The sequence below is a fragment of the Eulemur rufifrons genome, chromosome 30, assembly GCF_041146395.1.
Source record: "Eulemur rufifrons isolate Redbay chromosome 30, OSU_ERuf_1, whole genome shotgun sequence".
NCBI classification, from domain to species: Eukaryota; Metazoa; Chordata; class Mammalia; order Primates; family Lemuridae; genus Eulemur; species Eulemur rufifrons.
In genome coordinates this window covers 117,689,223-117,706,196 of record NC_091012.1, presented here as the reverse complement: position 1 = coordinate 117,706,196, position 16,974 = coordinate 117,689,223, and the positions used below count along the sequence as shown (strand labels likewise).

The 16,974-nt window shown below is 35.2% G+C and overlaps 1 protein-coding gene across 4 annotated transcripts in view; it reads right to left on the bottom strand.

The window, feature by feature from the left end:
• The window catches only part of DMD (dystrophin), a 1,602,346-nt gene that overhangs the window by 572,426 nt on the left and 1,012,946 nt on the right, over nucleotides 1-16,974 (bottom strand). For all 4 annotated transcript variants that reach the window (XM_069463910.1, XM_069463912.1, XM_069463911.1 and 1 more), the window contains one exon: nucleotides 9,101-9,218. In XM_069463910.1, coding sequence (XP_069320011.1) covers nucleotides 9,101-9,218 — 118 coding nt within the window. The remainder of the gene's footprint in view (nucleotides 1-9,100; nucleotides 9,219-16,974) is intronic.

The following is a 16,974-nucleotide window of genomic DNA, read 5'->3' as shown; positions in this document are numbered from 1 at the left end:
AAAATAATCCATCACGACCAAATGTTCTTTTCCCAGGGATGTAGGGATGGTTCAACATATGAAAATTTATAAATATAATTCATCTCATAAACAGAAGTAAAAACAAAGATCATATGATCCTCACAATAGACACAGAAAAAGCATTCAACAAAATTCAGCACCCTTTTATAATAAGAATACTTAACAAAAATAGGCATAGATGGAACTTACCTCAAAATCATAAAAGCCATATATGACAAAACCAGTGACAACATCATACTGAATGGGGAAACATTGAAAGCATTTCTGCTTAGAACTGGAACCAGACAAGGTTGCCCTCTATCACCTCTCTATTCAACATAGTGCTAGAAGTTCTAGCCAGAATAATCACACAAGAGAACGAAATCAAGGGCATCGAAATGGGGGCAGAAGAGGTTCAAACAATCACTCTTTGCTGACGATATGATCTCATGTCTAGAAAATCCAAAAAATTCTGCCAAGATACTACTGGAATTGTTAAATAAGTTCAGCAAAGTCTTAAGTTACAAAATCAATGTACACAAATCGGTAGTATTCATATATATATCAACAACAGTCAAACTGAGAACCAAATCAAATACTCTATACCTTTCATAATGGCAACAAAGTAAATAAAATACCTAGGAATATATTTAACTAAGGACGTAAAAGTCCTCTACAGGGAGAACTACGAAACACTCAGGAAGGAAACAGCAGAGGATGCAAAGTGATGGAAAACCATACTGTGCTCATGGATTGGGAGAATCAACATTATTGAAATTTCTGTACTGCCCAAAGTGATCTACAGATTCCATGCAATCCCTATTAAAATACCAACTTCATTTTTTGCTGATATAGAAAAAATAATTCTATACTTTGTATGGAACCAGAGAAGACCCTGTTAGCTAAAGCAACCTTAAGCAAAAAGAGCAAATCGGGAGGCATCAACTTACCAGACTTCAAGCTATGCTATAAGGCTATAGTAAGCAAAACAGCATGGTACTGGCACAAGAACACAGACATAGACCAATGGTCTAGGACTGAGAACCCAGGTGTAAAAACATCTTCGTATAGCCACCTGATCTTTGACAAAGCAGACAAAAACATACAATAAGGAAAAGAATCCCTATTCAGTAATGGTTCTGGGAAAACTGGATAGCCACATGTAGAAGACTGAAACAGGATCTGCACCTCTCACCTCTCACAAAAATCAACTGATGATGGATAAAAGACATAAACCTAAGGCATGAAACCATAAGAATTGTAGAAGAAGGCGTAAAAACTCTTACAGACATCAGCCTAGGCAAAGAATTTATGAAGAAGACCCCAAAAGCAAGCACAGCATCAACAAAAATAAATAAAAGGCACCTGATCAAATTAAACAGTTTCTTCACAGCCAAAGAAACTATCACTAGAGAGAATAGACAACCTACAGAATGAGAGAAAATATTTGGATGCTATATATCTGATAAAGGACTGATAACTGGAATCTATATAGAACTCAGGAAAATCAGCAAGAAAAACTCAAAGAACCCCATTAAAAAGTGGGCAAAGGATATGAACAGAAATTTTTCAAAAGAAGATAGACTAATGGCTAAGAAACATATGAAAAAATGTTCAACATCTCTAATCATCAGGGAAATGCAAATCAAAGCCACACTGAGATATCACTTAACTCCAGTGAGAATGGCTTTTATCAAAAAGTCCCAAAACAACAAATGCTCGCATGGATGTGAAGAGATAGGAACACTCTTACACTGCTGGTGAGACTGCAAACTAGTACAACCTCTATGGAAATTAATATGGAGATAACCTCAAAGAGCTATAAGTAGAACTACCATTTGATCCAGTAATCTCATTACTGGGCATCTACCCAAAGGTAAAAAAGACATTCTATAAAAAAGACATCTGCACTCAAATGTTTATAGCAGCACAATTCACAATTGCAAAGATGTGGAAACAACCCAAGTGCCCATCAATCCATGAGTGGATTAATAACATGTGGTATATATATACCATGTTCTACTCAGCCACAAAAAACAATAGTGAGCTAAAACCTCTTGTATTATCCTGGATGGAGCTGGAGGCCCATTCTACTAGGTGAAATATCACAGGAATGGAAAAACAAGCACCACATACACTCACCATCAAATTGGTATTAGTTGGTCAACACTTATGTGCACGTACAGAAGTAACATACATTGGGTGTCAGGCAGGTGGAAGGGGGAGGAAGGGGTGGGTATATTCATACGTAATGAGTGTGGTGCCCACTGTCTGTGAGATGGGCAAACTTGTAGCTATGACTCGGGCTGTGCAAAGGCAATATATGTAACCTAAATATTTGTATCCCCATAATATTCTGAAATTTAAAAAAATTCTTATAAAGTTGTTTTTCACTATCACTTTATCCCTACTTTTGAAATGATTTGTAAAATAACTTAGACATATAAAAATAAAAGCTACAGTGTCCATTAGACCTAGACAGGAAATGGTAATGGCTATTTTTACTAGTATCTGAGGGTTGCATCAGAAACCTTCTCTACATAAATAGAGCAATCTTTAACCCTCAGCTAAAGAGTTTCCATATTTTATTTTATTGAAAGTATCACTAATAACCAGCAAGAAACTTAGTGTTTTGAATGGTTGTACAGCAGAAGAAAAAGAAAACAAAACAATGTTGCACCTATAAATTCATCTAGCAGTGTGTGTGTCTAAATGCACCTACAGTGCAAGTAGGCAGTGGAAGAGTAGTGGTACCTCTTCTTACATTCCTTAAATGGAAGCCAACTTCTAGTCTCTTCCCTAGGTCCACTTTTCCTTTCATTTGGCACCCTTTCTCTGTGCAAGCTCATCCACTCTAGGTAACTTCCAAATTAGTGTCCAGAAGTACGTTTGCTCCTGAAATCCCTACTTGTATTTTCAACCATTCCATTAACATCTCATAATGGTCATCTAGCTACAGCTTAAGCACATTACTTTTTCTCCCATAATCCACTCCTTGTCCTGAGTTTGTCTCTGGTTATATTATCATCTTCCCAAGAACTCAATCTCAAACTCTTACTTAGATCTTCAGCTTCATACATGCAATCAATGTCAAAATCCTATTAATTCTACCTCCACCATATATTGCAATTTTAGTTCTTCCTTTTTACTTCACTGCCATGACTCTAGGTTGTGCTCTCTTGCCTCCTAATTGGTTATAGTGACTTCATTTACTCACTTATCCTTGACAACAGACACATACACACACATTCACACATGCATACTTCCATGTTGACGGGTTCATCTGTCACACCATTGCTGACACAGATCTAATTATGTATTCTCCTGATAGCTCTTCCTGAAATACCCTTTCCTCTCCAGCCTCCTTCTGCTTTCAAAGTCCTTTTCACGACCAGATCAAACTGAACCTCCTCTGGAAGCATTCCAGAACCCCTCATTCAGAGCCAATCTCCACTCTTCTTCTTTTCTCTCAACATTTTGTAATACTGCTCTACTCAAGCACATTCCCTAGTTTGCCTTGCATGAATATACTTGTCCAAATACCCACATTTGACCAAATATACTTGTCCAAATACTCACAGCCTTTGTGAGTACTTTTAAAACAAAGGCTGAATCTTAATTCTCCCTGTACCCCCTCCATCACCTCTGATATTAGCTAGCACAGAGTAAGCATTCAAATGTTTGCTGAACTGAACTCTTTGGTTGCCAGTGGCATCCTAGCAGATGTAAATTTTGAGAGCTGCTTGTAGCTATAACAGGTTGACAGCAGGTGCTAGATGTCAAAAGAAGAAAATTTATATCGTTGACTCCACTTCTTCTAAAATAAGCATCTCTCTAATAGACAATACCTGAGAGGAAGATATTGGCTGGCATTTCATTAGCAATAGAGAATTCATAAAACTATGGAGAACAACAGAGTCTTTTTATTTCACCATGAAGAATTTCATACATTTGGTTGCAGCAATGAATGATGGGCTGATAAAGCTGCTATAAAACTGTCAGTTAATTCAAAAATCCTGTGAGAGTATTTTTATTCTCATACAGAAGAACATTCTCCCTTCTATGGCCCTGTATACCAGCTCTTTAAGCAATCGAATGTGAATTCATTTTAAAATTTATAAGATGTCATTAAGTTTCTTAAAGAATTTTAAACTGGTTTGAAAATCTTCAGCTGAAAAAATACTAGCAAAGAAACAACTCTCTCTTAAGACTTGGCATTCTGTTTCAGAAGTCCTTCCCTTGGTTTAGCTGATAAAAGGCCATATAATACAACTCTCATACTCTCCCATCTTCAGTTCCTCCATACCAAATTCATCTCATCATGAAATGTGTACCATTTAATGAGCATCCAATATGTGCCATATCTTTACTTTAGCAACATCATGTAATTTTACTTCCATGATCACCTTACCAGCTTAAGTACTATAATTAGCCCCATATGACAGATGAGGAAATGATGGCTTATGGAAGTGAATCCACTAGGCCAAGGGCACACAGCTAGATCACTGGGGTCCACTAGTCTGTATAGCTCCAACACGTATAAGAGACAATTCTATAATTAGATACCCAAATACATAGAAGACAAAAGTATAAATAGGAGCAGCACAGAATTATTATATCCAGATTATAATAACCTAAGGTTAGTCCTAATATTTTAAGTTTTCAAATAAATATTTCTTCCTATTTTTTGGCTAACCATCCTTTTCCATTTGCTGTATCTCAGGCTTTATACTTATACAAACATGGGTTTGAATTCTGGTTCCTCACTTGCCATCTTTCTAAGACCCTAAGCAACTTAAGCTCTCTGAGCCTCAGTTTTCTGTCTCTAAATGGGAATAGTAATATCTAACTTCTAGGGTTATCGTGACTATTGAAAATGAAATAAATTACATGAATTTTTTTTTACTTCTATTTATATATTTTATTGTACCTTTTCCAAAGCAACCCTTTCCTTTTGATCTTTTAAATCTCTCTTTTTGGGAGTGCATGTGTGAAATAATCAAATAGCTACCAAAAAGCTCACTAAATGCTTTTGCACTAAGCATTCAAACTACCCAAATAGGTTATAATTAAAATAACAAGAGCTAGAATTCACTGAGCTTTTATTATGGGTCTAAGTGCTCTACATGTATTATTCCATCTAATTTTCCTAACCCTTGAGATAGATATAAGTAATTCTATTTAGAAGAGAAGGAAACCGAGATCAGATAGTTTACTAAGATTAGTCACTTGTTCAAGGACACAAAACTAATAAGTGGCAGGTCCAGGTAGCCTGTTCTCAAGACCTATATGAGCTATTGCTATATATCCCTAAAATGGTAGTGGTGGGGGTTATGGAGGGAAATGCTACAGAAGCAAGGCTCTTAAATACAAATGTTGGAGGAGGCACATTTACCAATATTATTTGTGAAATAAATACAGCAATAAAAGACAGCAGTTCTTTCTTTCCATATCCTTTTCACTGCTACGTAAGGTATTATGGTAGTATACATTGCAGTCTTAATGGACATGAACAAGAGTTTTGCATAATTCAGATACCTCCAAGGAAGCAAATTTAAATTATTCTAATCTTACCTACTTTTGGTCTCCTGACCCAGCCCTTTTGCAGAAGAAAATGGCCAGGAATGGTCAACAAATTTAGCAACCAAAGAGTTAAAGAAAAATGAGCAATTTAAATATTAGCAACAGCAAGGAGAATTTCTCATTTGAACTCACAATAAAATTTATTCTCTTACCTAGATTATTACAACACAATTTCTATCAATATAATTACCTGAAAGCAACAGATACCATGGGAATAGTTTTATACAGTAAAACATGTGGGTAGTTTGCAGACCCTATTACCCAACGTTTAGCATGAATATTACTAGCAGAGAGAAATAACTTTTTACTGGATTTTTCTCTTGATAGAATGCAATAAGTATGTATAGATTTTTCTCCACTGTTCAAAGTTATGAACTGGGATTTACCAAAGAGGTAAAAATGTTTCAACATAGTATTACACACATATTAAATATTTTCTTTATTAAGCTGATTCCTTTTAAAGTATTTTTAGAAGTTTCAGGGCAGTAAAAATGGAAGAATGTAATTGTCAAATGAGAAAATACAATTTTATGAGCCAGTATTTTATTTCTGTTCTTTCCCTGGAAACCAAATCTATACTAAGAAAAATTCTATTTTGAACACGATTGAAATTTTATGAGTATTGAATTTCCATCCCATTTCATAGATTTCAAATAGAGAGATAAACTGAAGCATAGCAGGGCTGCAAATGACATTGTTTAGATAAACATTTCTTGTCAGAATTATCCTGGTACCAGAGTTAGAGGCTCTAGGCGTATTTGGAAGTAAGATTCCAGCTCAGGTTCTTAATAAGCAACACGACATGTCTCAACAGACACTTGCTTTTAAGAAAATGCTATTTTGGACCATTTGGATTAGAATCTTTCCATTATGCTACAAACATTCATAAAGGTATTCATTTCCAAAAGACAAAAGCTTAGACAGGCAGAACTATTCAAATAACTGGATATTAGCAGAGAGATACAAACTTGCCCTCTGGTCACTCAATTTTAATCTCCATCATGAACAAAAGTCAATGCAATATCAAAAAAAAAAAGATTACAAGGGATAATGGAAAATGTTTAGACAATGTTGAATCGCTATTATAAAACACATTAGTGTTATTTTCCTCTTGGGAAAAATAGAAGTTATTTTTCATTAGTAAAATAACAAATGACTTTTTATATGGTATGTTTGGTTTTGCATAAACATCTTTGCTAAATTTCCATATTTCTCAGGCAAGAAATTGATTACTTACCGGTATAATAGGAATACAGTTTCATACAGAGTAAATCACTTACTAAGATTCACTCTTTTGGGCCAGTGTGTTTCAACCTGGTGGAGAACTCTCAAGGTTCTAGTTTGGGGGAGGAACACTCTGCTACATCAATTGAACAACTATATATGTTGGCCATTAACGGCAACTTTGTACTTGACTTGTTGGTTATAGAAATGATACCCTATAACTTCTACCGACCCATGGAATGTAAATGTATTCTTCCTTGTCCAAATTAACTATATCAGAGATTGACAAGTTTCTTCCTAAATCTGTTCTTCTTCTTGGGCTCAACATTGGACAATGTTTTACTACTTCCCTTGCAGTTAGGCATAGCCATGTGACAAGTTCTAGTCAAAAGACTATTAACAAAATTAATGTACACCACTTTAGGCTCATGAAAAACTCCTATGAGCAGCACTCATTCTTCATCTGTCCATTAAATGCATAGGACTCTGATACTATGAACACAAAAGATAGAAAAAACATGGGTCCCTGAATGATTTTATAGAGGGCTGCTTATTTTGGATGGCACTAGAATAAGAAGTAAATTTCTACTATACTAAGCAACCAAGATTTGGGAGCTTATCTGTTATAGTAGCTAGTGTTACCCACCTAATACATTAGCATATATCCAAATTCATTGTTTGAGCAACAATGAAGAGTTAAAATTTCAAAACCAAGAAAAGTGTATTTTAATTGTTAGTCTTTATAACCAAAAGAGGAAATGCCTTTAGGAAGTTAATCAAAACATACATAATTGCAGACCTAGAAATTATTTAGTCCTAGTGAGTAAGGTCATTAAGAAAAGCAAAAAGACAAGATGGGAAGTAGTAAACATACTAGAAGAAGCATATACTTTCAAGTTAGAAATACGCATTTGCAAATCCCAAGCTCTGTTCTTTGCTTGTTTCGTAAGCTTGAGCCATTTGATTAACTGTTTTTGGACTGTTTCCTCATCTATAAAATGGGGATTATGAAATATAGCTGACAGGATTCTGTAAAGATTTTATATACATATACACAAACACTCCACCTAATACTTATGAGGTACTGAATAAATAGTAGCTACTACCACTAAGTATTTACCTAATATGTAGAATTATGACTAACAAATTTTTAAAAATGTTAACCTTTTACTCTGGTTACTGTTTCCCCTCCCCCAACATATTGGCAGCCAGTCATTCTGCCTTCATTTCCTTATGGAAAGGTTAACATATAAGAATGTAAATTATGAAGATACAGATTCATGTTTGTTGAGTTTTAAAAGCCTAGATCTGATATAAGGCAAAAGATCTGGAAGGAAAAAGATAATACAAGAAATGTTTTCCTTATGCCTACACTACAAAAGAGTCCTCTGGTTGTGGGAAGGGAAATGAGAGCCTTGCAGGGAAAGCAAGGAAATTCAACATCAATGTGTGTCCTCGGAGGAAACATAGGTAGAGGGACAGGAGGAAACCCAGGGAGATCTGAGAGAATCTGATAGCAAAGGTGAACTGGACCAAATTCCTGAAGAGAACCTCTGAGAGAAACTACATGGCAGGTAGTTTCCCCTACTCCTCCCTCCCTCTAACTCTCTTTCTGACCCCATGCAAACCTACTGACACCATACACAATCACTCTGAATCACTTTGTATACAGAAGAAAAAGGACACGTACAATGTCTAGCCTGATGAGCCTTAACAAGGTTTCCACCCACCCCAGTATGGCATAAGGAACAGTACAGTGATTTCTGATATTACACAATGGGGGCATCAAAGTAGTAGGGAGATAACCAGATCTGAAAGTACCACTGCAGACAGGAATGAAAGATGGTCCAGGAAGCAGCTGCTTTTTTGGACTAACAATCAAGGATATGAGGGAGACACTGGCATCTCCATGGATGCCAGCCCAGAGAGATGACAACTAAGGAGCAAATGTTCTGCCACACTAGTCTTACCATGCACACCACTCCATGCCTTGCAACTATATAAGGGCTGAACTGATGAAAATTATATTTCTTCTATTCAGTGGATACATTCAGTTATTGAAAGGTAACATTATGGACTGAAAATCTTATTCAGTGCAATACTTATCTTTTACAATGATTTCACATTACTTTTATAAATGTGATGATGGTATATGGAAGGCAGCTATGCTCACCATTATACCACCAACACCAGCACGTGATGACGGTATATGAATTTAAGTTGTTATTGAAACTTTTCATGCATCTTGCCTAGAGTGTCCCATGCTTGTTAACAGACTTACTAAAAGACTTACTTCTATCCGTGATGATTGCTCTAGCCTCTTGATTGCTGGTTTTGTTTTTCAAATTCTGGGCAGCAGTAATAAGTTCTTCCAACTGGGGGCGCCTCTGTTCCAAATCCTGCAGCGTTGTCTAAAAGAACAAATATCACTTAATGTGAGGTTTCTCTAGCATTGTGCATTTCCTTCATGAAATATAAAGTAAAGTACAATTTTCAAACCAGCCAAAACACTTTTAGAAATAAAAAAGATGTTACTGGATATAAATCTCTACTGTGTAAGGGTTTATAGAAAACGATTTAACAAGAATTGTGTTTCATTCTTAGATACCAAAAATGCTTCAAAGGAAAATCTTGATTATAGATTTGCTTCACTATTTAAAAGCTTACAGGGAGTCATTTCAGAGTATCTGGGTTTACTTAAACCAATATATGAGTGCCATGAGTAAGAAACATAATTCTGAATTCTGACAAGAAAGATAGTTGTTTATACTTGTAATCTCATTCTGTGTGGTGTCAAAATTAAGATGTATATTTATTTTACTCAGAAAAAGCACAGAATAATTTAAAAGATATTACTTATTTAACTTCTTTATACCTAAGATTCTTCTCCTGCAAAATGAGAAGATGAAGTAGGTGAGCTATATCAGTCTTTCTCCAAAGCTGCCTGCCCATAAGAATCACCAAACTCTTTGCCCCACCCCAGAACTAATGAATTAGTAGGGGAAAGGACTGGGAATCTTGCATTTGTAACAAATTCACTTAGATGCACATATAGTAGTAACATTTATCGGGTGTTGGGGAGATGGGAGGGGGGAGGAGGGGATGGGTATATTCACACCTAATGGGTGTGGTGCGCACTGTCTGGGGAATGGACACACTTGAAGCTCTGACTCGGGTGGGGCAAAGGCAATATATGTAACCTAAACATTTGTACCCCCATAATATGCTAAAATAAAAAATAAAAATAAAAAACCAAAAAAACCCCAAAACAACTACAAAAAAAAATTCTGTACTTGACTTTTATAATTAGGCAAGTCTGGAAAGCATCAGACCAGATGTTAGTATTTATACTCTTCTGTATTATAAATAACTTTGATTTTGTACCACTTTAAATAAAAATACCAAACAGAATAAAGCCATGAAATTTTTTTATTTATAGGTAGCAATGTTAATCATTGAGAAACAGGAAATTCTTCCTTTCCTTAGTGTCTATTATTTGTTTCCTTTTATTTTTTATTTATTTATTTATTTTTTGTTGAGACAGAGTCTTGCTTTGTTGCCCTGGCTAGAGTGAGTGCCATGGCGTCAGCCTAGCTCACAGCAACATCAAACTCCTGGGCTTAAGTGATCCTACTGCCTCAGCCTCCCAAGTAGCTGGGACTACAGGCATGTGCCACCATGCCCGGCTAATTTTTTTCTATATATATTTTAGTTGGCCAGATAATTTCTTTCTATTTTTAGTAGAGACGGGGGTCTCGCTCTTGCTCAGGCTGGTCTTGAACTCCTGACCTCAAGCGATCCACCCGCCTCGGCCTCCCAGAGTGCTAGGATTACAGGCGTGAGCCACCGCGCCCAGCTATTTGTTTCCTTTTAGTCTCTGTACTTAAGAACCAAAATCCCAGAGATATGTACAAAGAAATTAGTGAAAAATTAGGCATATCTGCCTTGTTCCTGTTCTAAAACTGAGTAAATTTTTTTTAATTGGGAAAAGTAAATGGCATTTACTACTAGTTTATAACTGCTATGTGATAGATGTTTTACCTATGTTTTCTCATTTTTGTTCCACTAATAACCAAGTCAGAAGTCTGTCTGATTTATTTTTATTTTATTTTTTATTTTGGCCTATTATGGGGGTACAAATATTTAGGTTACATATATTGCGTTTGCCCCACCTGAGTCAGAGCTTCAAGCATACCCATCCCCCAGACGGTGCTCACCTCACCCATTAGGTGTGAATATACCCATCCCCTCTTCCCTCCTCCCATCTGCCTGACACCCTATGAATATTACTACTATATGTGCACATAAGTGTTGATCAGTTAATACCAATTTGATGGTGAGTACATGTGGTGCTTGTTTTTCCATTCTTGCGATATTTCACTTAATAGAATGGGTTCCAGCTCTATCCAGGATAATACAAGAGGTGCTAGATCACCATTGTCTTTTGTGGCTGAGTAGAACTCCATGGTATACATATACCACATTTTATTAATCCACTCATGTATTGATGGGCACTTAGGTTGTTTCCACATCTTTGCAATTGTTAACTGTGCTGCAACAAACATTCAAGTGCAGATGTCTTTGTAATAGAATGTCTTTTGTTCTTTTGGGTAGATGCCCAGTAATGGTATTGCTAGATCAAATGGTAGTTCTACTTGTAGTTCTTTGAGATATTTCCATTTTACTTTCCACAGAGGTTGTACTAGTTTGCAGTCCCACCAGCAGTGCATGAGTGTTCCTATCTGTCCGCATCCACGCCATCTATTGTTTTGGAACTTTTTGATAAATGCAATTCTCACTGGAGTTAAGTGATATCTCATTGTGGTTTTGATTTGCATTTCCCTAATGATTAGAGATGTTAAGCAGTTTTTCATGTTTGTTGGCCATTAGTATATCTTCTTTTGAAAAGTTTCTGTTCATGTCCTTTGCCCACTTTTTGATAGGGTTGTTTGATTTTTTTCTTACTGATTTTCCTGAGTTCTATATAGATTCTAGTTATCAGCCCTTTATTGGATGTGTAACATGTGGATATTTTGTCTCATTCTGCAGGTTGTCTGTTTGCTCTCATGATAATTTCCTTGGCTGTGCAGAAGCTTTTTAATTTGATCAGGTCCCATTTATTTATTTTTGTTTTTGCTGTGATTGCCTTTGGGGTCTTCTTTGTAAATTCTCTGCCTGGGCCAATGTCTGTAAGAGTTTTTCCAACATTTATTCTACAATTCTTATAGCTTCATGTCTTAGGTTTAAGTTTGTTATCCACTGTGGGTTGATTTTTGTGAGAGGTGAAACATGCAGATCCTGTTTCAGTCTTCTACATGTGGCTGTCCAATTTTCCAAACACCATTTATTGAATAAAGGATTCTTTTCCCCAGTGTATGTTTTTGTCTGCTTTGTCAAAGATTAGATGGCTGTATGAAGATGGTTTTATATGTGGGTTCTCAGTTCTTGTCCATTGGTTTATATCTGTGTTCTTGTGCCAGTACCATGCTGTTTTAGTTACTATAGCCTTGTAGTATAGCTTGAAGTCTGGTAATGTGATACTTCCCAATTTATTCTTTTTACTTAAGATTGCTTTTGCTATATGGGGTCTTCTCTGGTTCCATATGAAGCATAGAATTATTTTTTCTAGATCTGTGAAATATGATGATCTTTCTACTATCACATTAGGCCAAGGAAAGTGAAGAGATGAAATGTGGTAGATAATAATGTTTATGAAATTTAGTTATCTACTATGTCCTTGGGTTCCTGCTCATCTTTAAAGGGTTTTTGGTTTTGGAAAGGACAAATTTTGATCATTCTAATGTTTCTTTTGTGAAGAGGTAGTGAGATAGGCTTTGTAATCTAAACTCAATCCATTTGGTAATATTAAAATAATGGAAAAAACTTATCCAAACATTGTACATCTATTTTGAGCACTTTCCCCTCTATGTATTGAAAAATTGGAGGGGCTAACTTTTAACGAATTTTCTACATTTGTAAGCTGTGATTGCTCAGAAGAAAAATCCAATTTTCAGGTTTCTAACTTTTATGGTTTCTTTACACAAAAGGGTGTTTTAAAGATGGAACAAATTGCCAAAGACAGCTATTGAAGTAAGTGGCATAAGTCAGTTGGAGAGTACTGAACAAATTTTAAGTAGGAACCCTATATAGTGACAGATTTTATGAAATAAGGTGTTTTCTAGGGTTAGAATGTTAAACTCTGATCATCTGTGGCATAGCAAGCTGAAAGGTGCTTTGGAATTGCCTACTCTAAAATGTCTAAATATATTCAATAGATTTTTAAAAATAAACTTATCCAGAAACTTCAGATAAAGTCAAATTTCCACCTCAAATTTAATAAAGAATTTTAAATACACATAGCTAAAAAAATATGCACTTTTTTCATTCATTTACTCATTCATTTCAATAAATACTTTTCAAGTGCTAAGTGCCATTCTAGGTGCTATGCATGTAGCAGTGAACAAAAGTATGAGGTATGACGTGTAACTGAAATGAAAAACTGTGTTTTTTAATACTTGCAAATTTGTATATAACAAAGATCACCTTTATTAGGTTATTTTTCTTCGATTTAATATTAATTAACCCTCAAACAATCATATTGTTCTTTGCTTCTCACTTTTAGACACATTATTCAATGTTTTTTATACTTTTTCCCCTTTTTTAGGGTTTCAAAGCTCATTTAAGAAATATGTTGTAAAAGTAACTTGATCAACTTTAATCTGAACCTTACCAGGCTCTAAATTAAATGTGACCACAATGAACAGCTTTTACTGCTGAAATTAGCAAGCATGTCAATTTAGACTCAAAACAATCCATTTTCCTCTCTAATGAACAAAATAGGTCTCAGGGTATTGGGAAACCTGTTCTCTAGTTGGGTGATTCTCTAATTCTGCTGACAGACACATGCTTTGTAAGCACCTGAGGAGATTATTAATGACATCCTTTGAAGCAGCCTCCTTAAAAATCTAAGGAGATTCACAACTGCAATACAACTATACACTTCTAAAGTATTTCAAACCAAAATTGAAACTCTTTATCCCATGCTTTGGCCAACACATTCAAAAATTCATTTAAAAAATAAAATAAAATAATAATGTATATTGCTATGGAATTTATCAGACATTAATATGCTCTTTACTTAGCATTAATAGTTTCTCAGTAAGGCAGAATGGGAATTTTATCCTTTGATTTTCTTTCCAGAAATAAAGGAAAGGATTTAAATTTGGCATACACTTTAGCATTTTTTCATTAAGATGGTATTTAAAAAAGTTATAAAAACAGTGATTGAAAAACCTTCTTACTAATGAACAGGAGCATACAGTGAGAGCAAAGATTATTTTTCTTTTCATTTACAATGTCTTTGACTTGATAAATCAAAGTTTTATAATTCCAGAACTTCTCAAATATATTGACCTTATCTCTATTCCATCAAGCCACCCACAGATAAGAGAACATCTTAGATCTAATCATTACCCAAACTACTCGCCTCCAAAATATCCATCTATGAAATTCTGTTTTCTGCCCCCAATCTGAGGCCCTTACCAGATGATACTCTCTCAAACATGCTGTTCCTACTCTTATCTTCACCCTCGTATGATTTCTGCTTATCTTCTCTCATTCAATGTCCTCAGTTTAGCTTTGGTCATATTAAACAAGAAGAATGCTAATTGTGCTTATTTATTTATTTGCTATGCACTCAGAAATTTATTACACAAGTAACTTAAGTGAACAAAACTAGAACCGTTACATGCTTAACATTATTTAAGCATGATAATTAATTGTGTCTACATGGATTCTATTATTCTGGAAGAAACAAAACACAGGAGAAGGAAGGAATCAATGCTATTTCTAAGAAGTCATAAGCCAGCTACTGGGCTTTACAAAAAACAGCTTACCCCTTGGAGATGAGAATTCATCATGGATTCCACTAGCTGAGCAAAAATGGAGGAAAGAAAAATCTTCAAATACAAAGTGAATCTGAACTCTTTAATCTTACTAGGTCCCCCCAGAGTTGAAAGAAGTGGTTATAAATAGCAATCTTATGAAAAAAGGAGTTAAACAGTGAAACTACACATATTATAAGTAGGACATTTTAGGCTTTCAGGAAAAAAAATACAATTTGTTATTATATTTGTTAAAGAGGAATTCTACCTAAATAATAATCAAATAGAAAACCCAGTATGTTGAGTTGAATATTTAGTATTTATATGTCTAAGAAAAAAACTTGACAACTAAATGTGTTATATTTTCTATATTATTTATTTATTCTAAAATATCTATATTTTTCTATAAAAATTGACAATATTTATATAGCCACAATTAGAACAAAAACCCATAATGATTTTCAATTGTTTTCATTTTCAGGAAATAAACATGAATTAAGCTTAAATGTAATGATGCAGAACCAAAAGCTATTTTATGTACAACCTTTAAAAAGTCAGCATTAACAATTGACAAGATAAAATAGTTTATAGAATCATTTTTATATGAAAAAATAAGCATTTAAGTCAGGTAGGTACTAAACGGTACCCTTTCTAATAACTGAATGGGTTTTATCTGTGAGGATGTTAATCATTTGTCTAGTTTTCAACTACCTCACTGCCTCACTCACCTTCATTTTGCCACCGTCTTGCATTTGGCTGCCTCTCCAAATAGATTGGGTAAATCCAAAATAATCCTTATTGCCCTCCATTTTCTCACCTCTCATTTACATTTTAAACTGGCTTGGATAGTTTTCTACTTGGTATACCTTCCCTACTTTTTCTCTGAATGTTCTACCAGCACCTCCATTGGTAACTTCAAAAACACCTTCTAAATGTGGTTATTCTTTTTTATTATTCACTGAAGAAATATTCTTTTAAATGCATTTCATTTTTATATAATTTCAGACTTGCAGAAGATTTGAAAAATGGTCAAGGAACTTCCATGTACCCTTCACCCAGATTCAGCAATTGTTAACATTTTGCCACATTTTATTGATCCTTTTCATTTTCTTATTCCCTGAGTATGTGTGTGTGTGTGTGTGTGTGTGTGTATGTGTATATATGTATATATAAGATTATATACATCATTTTTCTGAACAAGTTGAAAATAATTTGTAGATATCATGCACTTTTACCCTTAAGTACTTTAGTATTTATTTCTTAAGAGGAAAGATATTCTCTTCAATAACCTCAGCTCAATTTCAAAGTCAGGAAATTTAACATGGTATTAGTATTATAATTGTGTCCACACTCTTTATTCAGAGTATGACAATTACCCCATTAATGACCTTTATAGCTCCATTTTCATTTCCTGGTCCAGACTCATGGATTGCATTTAGTTGTCATAGCTCTTTAGTCTCTTTTAACCTGAAATAGTTGTTTGACTTTCTTTGAACTTTATAACATTGATAGTTTTGAAGAATAGAAGCCAGGTATTTTACAGAATGTCTCCCAAGTTGAGTCTCCCGGAATGTCTCCCAAGTTTCTAGTGCTTCTATTATGCCAGTCATTGAGCTAGGAACAGGGGATGTGGCAGTGAAGGAGAAAAAATTCCTGTTCTCAAAGAGAAAACCAACTAGTAGTGAGGACAGGCAGTAAATAAGCAATTACAATAACCTGAGGTGTGTATTATGGTAGAGGAAGCATGGGGAGTTATCAAAGCATATGGCAGAGATAGTGCATCAAAGTTAGGGGTCAAAGAGGGTCTTTGAAGGAATTGAGCTTAAGTAGTCTTCAGCTTTTCTCTCTCTAAATTATACAAAACTGTTCTAAATACCACTGCTGCTAACACCCACTGTGATGACCAAGAGAACATGCCGGCCTTTAACTACTGGGACCTAACTGAGGATTTCAGTTGCAGCGTTTTGAAATCCATCATTGCGTTGCACTGACATCAAGCTTCCCATGGACTGCTCCTCACCAATGACAGAATGTGGTAGGGATACTAAGGCAAAATCTTTCTTGGAAGACACAGGACTCCTTCAGCTGATTCTGGCTCAATGACTCCCCAGTAACTTTGCTGTCCTTAGACTGGACAGCACACTATGATGCTTATGCCCAACCTTTTCTCTCTCTCTCCTTCATTTGGAGTCAGATTTGCATCTATGCCTAATGGCTCTCCACCTTCCCTGGCTTCCTCCCTGGTTTCTTTCATATATTAATAGATATTTCTTCTAATAAAATA